The following is a 14,168-nucleotide window of genomic DNA, read 5'->3' as shown; positions in this document are numbered from 1 at the left end:
AAAAAAACAACGCCATAAATAGTATTTTATAGTCATAAATGTAAATACCTGGTGATGTATTGATATACGAACATTGATAGTGACTTTACACACCTTTTGACTTTACCTGACAAAATTTAGTCACATCTTTGAGAATAAGCCATGTCCACAAAGAAATTACACAAACTAGATTAACAATTTTCTCTTTTTGTCACAAGGCACTGTGCACTGCCCTTTTGAATTTTGTGAACAATGTGATGTAGATATAAGAAATATGTATGATATTCCTGGATAACCACTTTATTTGTCATTTGTCACATGGTCCATGAATTTCATTCAATACTTTCCTAATGAACATAGGTTCATAGATGTGTACACAGTTACACAATCAAACCATGACAGCTAGGTAATAAGAAAAATCTAAGGGAATTATGGGTAAGTCATGTATTGCAAAAAGTAAGTGGCGTGACATCTACATCGACAGATACTAAATTAGATCTGTGTTAAGCCCCTAGCACCCATGTAATAGGGATTTATACAATCAGTGCAATTTTATAAGACGTTGTTAAAATTAATTACAATCTATGCACATCTGGGTTCTAAACACAAAAAGAAGAAGCTTTTTCTGCATTATAATAAGAGCAGTACCCATCAGTGCTTTGTATACATAAATGCTATTTTGTTCTAATTCTATTCTAGGTTTGCTGTGCATGGTTTCCGCCATTACACAAAGTTCAAGTATACCAGGAACCGCATGCCCATAATACACTTTATAATATATGTCTTCTATAAATTCACTTTCAGAGTTTGCAGTTTGTTCTCCAATTCAGCAGGTTCATTTGGAAACAACTTTGGCTTTGTAATTTCTAGCACTTGTTAATATACTTTGTCTCATACTTGTATAAATGATATCTCATCATACATACCCAGGTCCGAGACCACTCTAACCTTTCATTCAATCTTTCTTTACCTAGGTGCCTGAGAATTGTTTGATGTTTCTTATCCCAAATGCTTCCAAAGTCCAACTCTTCATAGCTTAATTGTTTCTTTGTGAGAAGCCAGCTAAAGAAAACTAAGCTGTTCTCTGTATCATAAAAGTCATTTATTTTTTCAGAATTAAAACTTCTGGTACAAGTTACTTCTCATCTTCATCTCCCTCACTCATGCTGCTGATAGAGATAGAGGCGGATGCAGCACCTTTGGGGGATAAAGGAGGAGAGGGTTTATTCAGCATCCATGGTAAAGGTGGTGATGGGGAACGAGAGGGTGAACGTTCTCGCGTGGGACTACTGGTAGGACTTTGTCTTGGAGAGAGTGCTTGCAGCATCCGCCCACTGCGCTCCTGAAACATCTGCTTCTGGAAGAAAATAAACGTTGTTAGTGAAATGCATTCTGGGGCATTTTGTTATTGAAATCAGCTTAAACTTTACCCTCTTATAGCAGTCTTAATTTCTTCTGAGCAGTTGGTTTGTCAATAAACAGCTTGTGTTTGGCATCTACAGAACCATGCTGAACATTTCACAGTTTGGATTATGAATATGTTATCTACTACCCCTGCACACAAATATGTCAGATGTATTTTTTTTAATACCAGAAAACTTATCAAAGTACACCAAAGTATTCATGGCACCTCCTCTTATAAAAAAAAAATGAATGTTTAGCGTAATTTTATGGTTTATACAAAATTTGAAATTGAATTTGTATCCATGCTGAGAAACATCTTAAAATGAAAAGTTCCTCTATGCATGACAAACCCAAATGCCCTGGTGTACATAGTAATTATACTGGAAAGGCTGACTAAATGGAATGGGCAAGTCCTATCAATAACAAATCCTACAATCGTAAAACATTTTTTTATCAGCACAATAATATCAAACTTCATTTGTAATTATACATCCTACCTTCCTTCCTATTTTATGGTCTAATGGCTTTGAATCTAGTTCATTAACTCTGCTAAGAACCATTTACATTTAATCTGGACCCATGACATAACCCCAATGTAATTTCAGAAAACCTACAGTCCTACAGCCTACAGCAGGCACCAAATACATGAATTAATTTTTCTAGCTGCTTTGCTTAGGAAAAAATGTTTATTTTTATATCAGAAGTCCTTCCAGGTGAAGAAAGTGTGAAAAATTATTGAGATGTTATATTTTAAGAGTTAAGCAACTCTGAACTCAGAATATCTATCAGGAGAATCCCTATCCTGGACAGTGAAGAAAACAGCATAAGCACAGAAATGTTCCACCTGTCTTTTGGGTGGAACATGTAACATGTTCCAGCATGTGCATCCTGCACCCCCCCCCCATGACAGCGAACATGGGATCTACTACCCCACCTGCTGTCACAAGTTAAAAACAGCTCTTCACACAGGTCTGTGTCATTCATTTCCTGTCAGTCATTGCAATTGACGGCTTGTAGTTCTCAATTAACTACAAGGATGCTGGTGAGCACTAAGGTAGTTCATTGATTCTTCCTGCTCTCAAGTAACTACCTGGCCAAATGAGGTACAGGCAGACAACTATCCTGAGAGTCTGGAGGAGCCTGACATTGCACGTGCAATCTGTTGTTCCCCAGGCTCCTTAGAAAAACAAAATAATAAATGCACACTTTTTTACCTGCAAAAAAATGTGCATTTATTTTATGCTTCAAAAGGTGAACTTAACCTTTAAAATTTAACTTTCATTTTTTCAAAATCAATTTAGGTTCAAAAAAAAAATTGGTCACATAACACATAAGAGTGCTAGGAAAATATATAATAATGAGGTTAGAAAATGAATCTAATAAATTCCCATATTGCCACTGTGATGTCATCATGCATGTCACATACAGTGCATTGTTTTGTGTCATCGTGTTTGCGCATGCATCATCATGTCAGCATAATGACGTCATCATGCTGCATGTGTGCTACACAGTGCTATTTGCAAATAACCCATGCAATGATACATTATGTGACAAGTATACTCCATGGAAGCTGTTTCAAGTTAAAGGAAAAACACTTTCCACCAATATCAAAAGCCTTCATCTAGACCATGTAGAGCTCTTGAGACCAGTCTAAAGATCCATTTTGCTTTTGTTTTTAACAGAAGCGTGTCTAAATCCCTGTTTGTTTAGCCAAGTTTGATGTCCACCTGTACCACCCAGAATTTTAAACAGTCAGATGTGCCTAGCTACTGGTCTTTTTTAGGAGTATGTATATTACATGTTTAAGGGCCTTTTGTTTTTTTCTGGTAACCATGTTCACAACTGTTCCTGTTTTTCTTTTTTTTTTGGTAGGTCACTTGTGGGGTGTGTGGTAAAACTTCCCTCGGATTGTTATCTTCTAAAAGGATAGGCCAATATTTCTGTAAGATACTGAATATCTTGCCTGATTGTCAAGAATAAGTACCAATCAAACATTCTAGATTTTTAGCATAATTTCTCTGTTTGGCTCACTAATAGAATCTCTTGACCTTTATTTAGCTTTGTTGAATGATCTTGGTAAGTCCTAACACTCAGAAAATCTTCAGAAGAGAGTCCAACTATCATCCAATTATACACTTGCTTCCTGCCTGAAAAAAATTTCATTTGGAATCACTCTCTTTAGAGATTTAGGGTGATGGCTTGTCTGATGCAATAGATTGGTGGCAGATGTTGGTTTTCTGTATGTGGCAGTTTCTATGTTTCCATTTTCATTTCTACCTATCTTTAATTCTGGAAAATAATGGCATCACTTTGAATTTAATTTTTGAAGTACATGCCAATTGTATTGCATTGAAAACTTCAACAAACTGAATGCTGAAATGCTGCCATTCCACAGCATGCACATATCATCTATAAATCTTGCCCAAAGCATGATCCTAGATGTATGTTCCTGCATATTTACAATTTATGTATACTGAACAGTAAAATTAATTTTCAGATGCAGTATTGTCCCTGTCTTTTATGTCTTAGTCGTACTATGTCTGACCTGTAAGATGTTAATTTCAGCTGCACTCATGCTTCTGAATTATCTGTTGTAGGTTGGCTTCAAAAAATCTTTTTGCACATATATGTGGATCCAAATGCAGAGACAGATGCAAAACTTTTTCAAATATAGGATTTTTTGGCTAAAGTCACTTTACTACAGACTAAATAATGTTTAACAAAATTTACTTACATATTTTAATGAGAAATATCAACTAACTTTGTAGACATGTAACCACTGATCTTCCAGGTGCCACTGACAATGGCTTTGTGTGCCCACTGTGACACGCATGCATTAGGTTGCTGACCCCTGATTTAGAAAGTCAATAATGAATAAAGAAGACAATAATGAAAACTACAAATATCAGGGCAATACTGTAAACACGAGGAATAAACATACCCAGGCGCCATCAGGACCAAACAACTCCAAAAAATTCCCGATGAACTCTCTAGATTTTTCTTCCCACTTTTGGATTAGGTCATGGCTCCTTTCTTCCACCTTGTAGACAAATTCTTTTGATCTTTCTTCCACAGTTTTCACCTTTTCTTTCATTTTGTCCACTTGGTTTTGAAACCTGTATTTTTTTTCCTACAATAACGCAAATGTGAAAAAGCACCCATCATACATTTTGCAATTTTTAACTGTACCTTTTACCATTAAAACAGTATTAGGTTTCAGGCGTGTGATTGTGCCTAGGCTTGAGAGGTGCAATCTGGGAAAATGATGAAATCAGTGTTCTGCAGGCAATAAAAAAAAAGCATTTTCAAAGTCCTTCTACTGCAGTTATCACGCACCCAAATTGCACACTTTAGCATAAGGAGAAGCTGCATCAGGGGGCTGATCTGTGTGAGAATACCAAGAATATAAAGACTACTCTGCTGGCACTAGTGTTTATACAATGTGCCTAAGGACTAAGCATCTTAGTGCTGGAAGAATGGATCCTGGATGATGCCTAAAGAAAGATGATGCCAGCCCTCTGATGAGAATAGATGAAGGCATTGTCAGGGGATTTACTGTAATTTGTGTAAGAAATAATAAATACTTGCAATGATTAGACTTACACATCACTTAAGCTGGCCATACACTATTACATTTTTTTTTTTTACATACATTTTTAAGAGTTCAAACTCTTGCATACAGAATACAAGTACAGGAATGACTTACAGTGCATCCAGAAAGTATTCACATCACTTAACCTTTGTCACATTTTGTTATGTTACAGCCTTATTCCAAAATGGATTAAATTCATTTTTTTCCTCAACATTCTACAAACAATACCCCATAATTACAACGTGAATGAAGAAAGCTTTGCAATTTATTAAAAATTAAAAAAACCACATGCACATAAGTATTCACAGCCTTTGCTCAATACTTTGTTGAAGCACCTTTAGCACCAATTACAGCCACAAGTCGTTTTGAGTATTATGCTACAAGCTTGGCACACCTATTTTTGGGCAAGCTCCATCAGGATGGATAGGGAGTGTCGGTGCACAACCATTTTCAGATCTCTCCAGAGATGTTCAATCGGATTCAAGTATGGACTCTAACTGGGCCACCCCAGGACATTCACAGAGTTGGCCCGTAGCCACTCATTTGTTATGTGGGCTTAGGGTTGTTGTCCTGTTGAAAGATAAACTGGTCTAGAGTACTTTGGATACAGGTTTTTATCAAGGATGTCTCTGTACATTGCTGGACTCATATTTCCTTCGATCCTGACTAGTCTCCCAGTTCCTGCTACTGAAAACATCCCCACAGAATGATGCTGCAACCACCATGCTTCACTGAAGGGATGGTATTGGCCAGGTGGTGAGAGGTGCCTGGTTTCCTCCAGACATGATGCTTGACATTCAGGCAAAAGAGTTCAATCTTTGTTTCATCAGACCAGAGAGTTTTGTTTCTCATAGTCTGAGAGTCCCTCAGGTGCCTTTTGGGAAACTCCAGGCGGGCTGCCAATTTGCCTTTTACTGAGAAGTGGCTACTGTCTGGCCACTCTATCATACAGGCCTGATTGGTGGAGTGCTGCAGAGATGGTTGTTCTTCTGGAAGGTTCTCCTCTCTCCACAGAGAAATGCTGGAGCTCTTTCAGAGTGACCATCAGGTGCTTGGTTACCTGCCCAGCTAAAGCCTTTCTCCCTTGATAGCTCGTTTTGGCCGGGCAGACCACTCTAGAAAGATTCCTGGTATTTCCAAACTTCTACCATTTACGAATGATGGAGGCCACTGTGCTCATTCAATGATGCAGAAATTTTTCTGTACCCTTCCCAGATCTGTGCCTTGATACAATCCTGTCTTGAAGGTCTACGTACAATTCCTTGGACTTCATGGCTTGGTTTGTGCTCTGACATACACTGTTAACAGGTTTTCCTAATCATGTCCAATCAACTGAATTTCCCACAGGTGGACTCCAATCAAATTGTCGAAACATCTCAAGGAAGATCAGTGGGAACAGGATGCACCAGAGCTCAATTTCGAGTGTCATGGCAAAGGCTGTGAATACTTATGTACATGTCTTTTTTTAATTCATTTTTTATTTTTAATAAATTGCAAAGATTTCAAAACAAACTTCTTTCACGTTGTCATTATGGGGTATTGTTTGTAGAATGTTGAGGAAAAAAAATAATTTAATCAATTTTGGAATAAGGCTGTAACATAACAAAATGTGACAAAAGTTAAGCGCTGTGAATACTTTCTGGATTCACTGTACATCTAGAATGGCATCACAGTTCAAAGCAGAATGTATTACATTTTTTTGTTCAGTCTACAGATGGACAAATTACCCTGCTGGGTCATTATATTCAGACAGCTGCGGCTATCAGAATACCCGAACATCAGCTGCATCTGAAAAACATTTCCACCTGTTTTTTATGATTTTTCACCTTAAGGATGGTGGGTGGGAAGGGGCCAATGGAGCCATCCACTAAATTATTTTTGGTTGGTTCCTCTGGAACTAGCAGAAATTTAAACTGTGTATGACCAGCTTTAGTCAACTTGCATTTAACATGGATACATATACCTGATGCTTGTTCACTTTAAAATGATTTCACATACTAAGTGTGTAAGCATACATAACATCATTAGATATACAGTGGGGTTGATTTACTAAAAGCAAATAGACTGTGCATTTTGCAAATGCACTTGCAACGTCACTCATTTTCCCCAGAGTTTAGTGAATGTGGTGAAGCTTTACTTTGTAAAGAATACCCAATAAGGTGCAAGGAAAAAAACAGCATTTCATGATGGAAATCAATAGAGCTTCATCACATTCACTAAGCTCTGTTTCCTAGAGCTTGCTGCAATGTGTTATGGAGGCAACAGTAGTGCCTCTTGACATGCACTTTAAAAGAATTGGTCACCTACAAAATATTGCTTGGATATGCAATGATTCAGTAATTAGACAAAGGAATAAGGATGCTAGGCCCTGGATTGGTTTTATATTAATACATGGCAGTGGATTTATACATTTACTCTAGGCGCTTCTTGAATAAGTTTCACAGAATCCAGGCACCGTGTCAAAGGTCTAACTTCGAGCAGTTCCTCTGCAGCTAATATGCTATTCCTTAAATAGGTATTAAAGATTTAAAGTGAACCTAAACTGTGAAATAAAGGAGAAATGGTTCACAAATTGTAATGCTAGGAACAGGGGATGTATTGTACATCAAGCAACACCATTTGAGTGATTTATGTTATCCACATGAGAGCAAACAAACTGACGATTTATACACAGACATTGTTTAAATTTAAAAAGCCACAGATGTGGGAAAGTAACCTTTAACCACTTGCCTACAGGGCACTTATACCCCCTTCCTGCCCAAGCCAATTTTCAGTTTTCAGCGCTGTCAAACTTTGAAGGACAATTGCGCAGTCATACAACACTGTACCCATATGAATTTTTTTTTAAATTTTTGAGACAGATATAACTTTCTTTTGGTAGTGTTATCACCTATGGGTTTTTTAGTTTTTGCTAAACAAACCAAAAACAACTGAAATTTAAAAAAAAAAAATTTTTTTCTTAGTTTTTGTTATAAAATTTTGTAAATAAGTGATTTTCTCCTTCACTGATGTGCGCTAATGAGGCTGCAGTGATGGACACTGATAGGCTGCTCTGATGGGCACTGAAAGGTTGTACTGATGGGCACTGATACGGAGGCACTGGTAGGTGGCACTGATGGGCATTGACAGGCATCACTGATGGGCACTGAAAGGCAGCACTCATATATTGCACAGATAGGTGGCACTGATAGGCAGCACTGACTGGCACTGTTAGGTAGCATTGACTGGCACTGTTAGGTGGTACTGATTGGCAGCACTAACTGGCGCTGATAGGCGGCACTGATTGGCAGCACTGATAGGTGGCACTGACTGGTATTGATAGGTGGCACTGGATGGCACTGAAAGGCAGCTCAGATGGGCACTGATATGTGGCATTGATGTGCAGTGGTAGGCACTGATATGTGGCACTAATGTGGCACTGGCAGGTGGCATTGATGGGCAGACAGCTGGCATTGATGGACACTGACAGGTGGCACTGATCAGTGCCCTGATGATCAGTGTACATGTCCCCTCTGAGTAATGCCGATTAACGGCTCTCCTCTCCTCACGAGCTGTCAGCGTGACAGCTCGTGAGGAGAGAAATGCCAAACCCCAGCAATTTTCTTATTTACATGTGATCAGCTGTGATTGGACACAGCTGATCACTTGACCAAGCCGACGTCTTCGGTTCTTTCAGTTGATCGATGATCCGCTGTGTCCGAGGGACACAGCGCACCACCGATCGCCAGCTGCGCACGCACGGTTAGAGTGGGAGGACGTCATATGATGTCCTCCCAGAATGAGAGAACTGCATTGCACCCATCATTTTCTTATATGGCGGGCAGGAGGCGGTTAATTACCATTTTAACCCATGTGTGTCACCTTGTGTGTCTGTACCAAGGCCAAACATTCCAGGGTATGTACATTTTTGACTGTTATCATTAAGATTTAAAAAGGAGCCAAACAATTATTTGATAATAAATGGCTTCATAAGATCATCCTTAAATAAAAGACAGTTTTTTGGCATGATCAGACATATTTGCAATATCAATACCAAAATTTCACATTTCTGCCAGGGTGTGCAAACTTTTGAGCGCAACTGTAAATCCAATAAAATGAAATATAAAAATTATTATTAAAAGCTATAAAAAGGGGCTTGTTTACTACTAGTTTAGTGGCAGTTTTGAAAGGAACTGTAACAAGATAAAGCAGAATTAGCTGAGAAATCTCTCAGTGATAATGGTGGTCTCAAGTGGGATTACCCCTCACTTTAGGGAGGCATCTTCTCATGTCCTGTTGTGTCTTTGGTACAGGAAAAATTGCAAAATCTTCCAAATGGGGACACAGAAAGCAGTTATACCTGTATATGACAGAGGACTTAAAGTCTGACAAACATTACATTCCTGTATTCTTCAGGGCCAGCAATACACTGAAACAACAGAAGTGTGTACATCTAAAAGACCCAACACCCAAACACAAGCAAAGTTCCTTGGAATTTGCAGTGCAGTGTAGTAAGAAACGCAAAGATTGGAGAAACAAAACAACCTCTCAACAAATTAATGGCCCAGCACAAGATGGGAAAATTCCATAGGTCAAAGTCAGCAGTTGTCCTACATCTTAATAAACAGAGGTGTTCTTTTGAGAACGGCGAGGTTCACATTTTGTACAGGACTGAAAGGGGTCATCCATGTCAAACTGGGACAGCCATCCCAAAACAAGAGTAGGGACCTTCAAGACCATCTGTCTTCTACATATAGTAGGCACTATAAAGGTTCAATTTGAGGAAATGGAGCGACATCCAGTCTGATATGTCGTTCAGTAGGTGGGTGATACAGGCGGAGACTGAAGGGGTGAGGCGAGGGGTGGAGAGGTAAATTTGCGCGTCATCAGTGTAGAGGTGATAGGACAGAGCCTTGGGGGACCCCAACAGGGAGGGCGAGAGAGGGAGGGGGTAGCGTTATAGGTAACGCTGAAGGAGCGTTGGGATAGATAGGAGGAGAGCCAGGAGAGAGCGGAGTCTCTGATGCCAAGGGAGTGTAGTTTATTAAGGAGGAGGGGAGTATATTTTATGTTACAGAAAGACTAGCATCTACCCCTAAAGAAGATTATTATTATTATTATTGAAATGCACATGTGACACAGTGAAAATTTTACATGTTTGAGTGACATTTATGTGCATAATTGAGTCATCTGTAACAGCTACATGTCTGCTAGAGAACTGTATGTTAATAGCAACTGACATCCATTCGATTTTAAACCATTTATCTTAGTGTACTTGTAGTTATTCATGTCGGAATTCTATATGGTATTATGTTGGGAGTGTGTGTTATATATAAGGGATGTGGCACCCTGGGCACATTTAGTAAGCTTGGCCACGCAGAATATTAATTTTATTTTTCCAGCACTACATCTACATATGGGATAATTCACACCTTTAGCCATGTAATTAGGAATTAACACTTACTCAGACTTCCTGACACCATGGATGGGCATTATGTAACTAGAACAGGGTGGTTCCAAAGTTTTACTCCTCCCATCCTGTTCTTGGTCAGTCAACATCTATACATTCCACGGTGATTGGATTAAGATTTGGATATAAATTCTGGGGTATCTTCCTGACACTCATTGGAACTGAAGAAGTGGCTTAGAGAAGCAGTGAAACATCTCTAACATTACAAAGCAAGTCTAGTGCCTCTGCTACTAGCTAGGTTGTTAATGTTTTTTAAATAATTCCATTTAACCATCTGATATGTACAGTATCTTTACGTTATCTACACATAAGGTTATGCAATGAAAGTCAATTAAGCTCTATTGTATTTCACAAAAAACAGAAGGCGAGGTGTTTGAATATATGGCATGAGGTAAAGAGCATAGGGTGGATGTCAATAATGGGATAATGTTTCTTTCTTCATATTCCAGTAAATAGGCTGGTGACACAAAAATCTGCAAAGCTGATACAGGAAATCAAAATGTTGGCTCTGTAGTGTAGCAGGGTTGTGTGACTGAACAAAATTATTTTGGCAGCGATTGCAGGTAAAATTTGAACTGTGTATTCAGCTGTATAGCTGGAATTCCACTTTAAATCCAGCACTCGTGAAAGGATTTTTAACACAGAAACATTATTACAGGGAATAAGAAATGAATATTGGTATTAAACATGGAACTCATTCAGTCTTAAGAGGGGATTAAAGTACTAATCTCCCTATAATCCATCAAACTGTTGTAGCAATTTATGATTTCAAATGACAATGAGGATTTATATCTGATGTTGTATTCAACAATCTGCAGTCGCTATTGTATAATTCTGACCAATGAAATGGGAGATCTGTCATAAAGACAGTGTTTAAGGATAGGGAAAAACACTACTGATATAAACCACATTGCCAGCTGTTTTTATACTTACATTTATGAAACTAACATTTAGCTCTTTTGCAGTATATCCTCTCTGGAGGTTGCGTCTGGCATAAACATCATAATCACGGACGATTCTAGTGATTATGTCCGACGTTGAAATACCTTCTGTCCTCTGTGTTGGTACAAACATGCCTGTCATAAAGAAGAAATATAGCCAGTATCACAGATTTTTCTATGACATGGCATGTCTTAACAAAGACAAGCTACTGCACTGCAGAACACATTAGTTTTCGTGACATTACAGTGATTTTATAAACTGTATGGTCTATTTATGTTAAAGGAGAAAGGAATGAAAACATAAAATTCATTATTAAGCCTTAAAGTGTAACTGCTAGTTTGGTGCAGTTACACAAATCTACAGAAATCACCACCAACCCATTCCCTAGTCTTGAACTCACCTGTCCCTAATTCAGCAAGACACTGCCAGCTAGATCACACAATTTTCCCAGCTGACCTTATTCATTATTCACATTTTTTCCTAACCATTGTATGAGCTTGTACTCCAGAAAAAGGGCCCTTTCACACTGCTGTGCTGAAAAATGGGGTAGAAATGCATATGCATTTTTAAACATGCAACAAAAATGCAGCATACAGGACTTTGAAAAACGTTCGTCACCCACAGCGCAATCGGTGTGAAGAGTTTGATAGGATTTAAAGGAATACCCTTTTTCATGATTTTTTTGCTCCACTTTTTAAATGCCAAAACTGATCAGTGTGAAAGGGCCCCATAGGTATCAATGAATGTAGCAGAGGGGTGGGAAATTTTTGACAAGTAGTTCTAATTTAATTAGAGATATCTTGCTGGATCAGTGACAGGTGATTACTGCAAGAGTGGCTGGAGATGGAGGACTAATGCAGGCCATAGACGGGCCGATATTCACGACGTTAGTGGGACCCGCACGTCGACCGTTTTTCGTGGATCGTCTCATTTACTTTTATCAGAAAATGCTGGAAAATCCACGTGAAACGGTCGTTTTTCGCGGACGATGGTGGCAGGATAGGCAACGGTGCCGGACGATTTTTCCTTTATCGCCCGACAATTCGGCTGATAAATGGCCCATCTGTGGCCTGCATAAGGTGCACTTAAACTTTAAGTATAGCTGCTGGCATTGTTTATTATACACATAAACCCTAAAGCTGGATACATGCTATAAGGTTTTTTTTGTTCAACCCAGCAGGCTGAATGATAAAAACCTGAGAGATCGCCATAATAACACAAGTGATGTTAGTGCAGCAATTTCCTCCGCTGTGTGTATTCTGAAAGGATACCAGAATACACTGATCAGCTGCCAGCACTGATCAGAAGCTGGTTTGAATGCTCGTTCTCTAGCATGCCCAGTTGACAGAGGCCGGTCGTGAGACCAGTTTCTGTAGAACGAACAACTGTACACATGGTCCACAAGTGGCCTGTTCCAGCCAAACTGACTGATTTTCAGCCCGTGTGTACAAGGCTTCATGACCTACTGTTCTTGCCACTGTGATCTGTGCAAAAAGTAAACCCACTTGAACAGAAAAAGATGGTAATAACAAGTGACTATAAACTGATAGCATGCGCATTTACTGACAATTGATTGTTTTCTTTTATTACACTGATATTCCACTTTTACTAATGTTAAACCTACATCATGTGACAGTTTTGATCCACTGTTTTTTTGTTTTTTGTTACTGAGTCTATAAGAAGTGAAATACTGTATATAACATACAATAGCCTTTTTTTCACCAAATGTCTGAAATAACAACTGTCTACATTTTACTACAGCCACAAGCTAGATTTACATTTCTTTCAAGGAAATGTACTTAACTAATATGAGGACACCGATTTTTAAAAAAACACTGAAAAATGAGGTCATATTCAGTTTCTGTCTTCCCTTGTTTTTTTCTTGACATCAGACATCAGTGGAATCCAGAAACAGATGGGTGATATTTTTACTTGTCTTTATGCCAGAAGTGCTGTTATGGCATTGGATGATACCAAAATTTTGGGGTGAAATGTTTCCCAACTATGACCCCCCACAGGGATTTAAAGTGTATGTATAGCTAAAAAATGTTTGTGGTTTGGATTGAGTAGGTAGGGGTTCAGAAATCTATCATTTTATATGGTGTCTGTGTCCTGCTTAGGCTTAGGAGATTTCCCTTAACTACCTACCCTGGTGATGCAACAGGAAATGAAAGCAAATCTCACCCAAGTGGGGGGAATTCCCACCTTATAGATTTCTTGCCAGAACATTTGTCCACATTGAAAATTTTCTCTCACCTCCTGCTCTAGTGACAACTCTGGTGACAATTTTGAATTCTCCCCTCACTTTGTGTCTCTGACAGTGGTCAGTGGGGACAGAGCAATAAAAATAGCGCCTGATCCTTCACCACTCTATCCAAAACTAAAAACTACACTTTAGAAAGATGATGAAACACACTGGACTGCATTAGGGAAATAGTCCAAATTGCCTAGATTGTCACAGTTTTGAGCTCCTGAAAATCTGGCCAGAATGGGCAGAATGGTATTGACTTTTTATTTTAAATATTTGGAAGTGTTGCATTACAAACTCATTGTCAAACAATCATTTTTAAGGTAACCGGTCACCATTTGGATTATGCTTCAATCCGGCCTTAATACAGGTCACAGAACAAAATTTACCTGCCTCCTTTATGTGCTTGTATACATCATCAGAGCCAGCTGATGAATATGGGATGTCATCATGAGCCACAAAATCAATCTATGCATAAGAGATAATATATTACTCTTCAATACAAATAATAGACAACAGCACAATAAAACATTAAAGCTCACTGCAGGACACAG

General features: G+C 38.7%; 1 protein-coding gene across 2 annotated transcripts in view; it reads right to left on the bottom strand.

The window, feature by feature from the left end:
• Positions 1-263: 263 nt before the first annotated feature.
• Positions 264-14,168, bottom strand: part of PCYT1B (phosphate cytidylyltransferase 1B, choline) — a 70,050-nt gene continuing 56,145 nt past the window's right edge. The window contains exons 5-8 of one of the 2 annotated variants that reach the window (XM_089673895.1): positions 14,004-14,082; positions 11,358-11,500; positions 4,325-4,513; positions 264-1,333 (exon numbers count right to left, since the gene is read on the bottom strand). In XM_089673895.1, the coding sequence (XP_089530021.1) occupies positions 1,115-1,333; positions 4,325-4,513; positions 11,358-11,500; positions 14,004-14,082 (630 nt within the window). In that variant the 3' untranslated portion in view covers positions 264-1,114. Of the gene's footprint in view, positions 1,337-4,324; positions 4,514-11,357; positions 11,501-14,003; positions 14,083-14,168 lie in introns of both variants that reach the window. The other variant, XM_089673894.1, reaches the window with a different exon arrangement.

This window comes from Staurois parvus, unplaced genomic scaffold (assembly GCF_062004578.1).
Source record: "Staurois parvus isolate SC_StPar_1 unplaced genomic scaffold, SC_StPar_1.0 ptg000145l, whole genome shotgun sequence".
Taxonomy (NCBI): Eukaryota; Metazoa; Chordata; class Amphibia; order Anura; family Ranidae; genus Staurois; species Staurois parvus.
The sequence above is the reverse complement of the archived record's forward strand: the minus strand, read 5'-3'. Positions and strand labels throughout refer to the sequence as shown.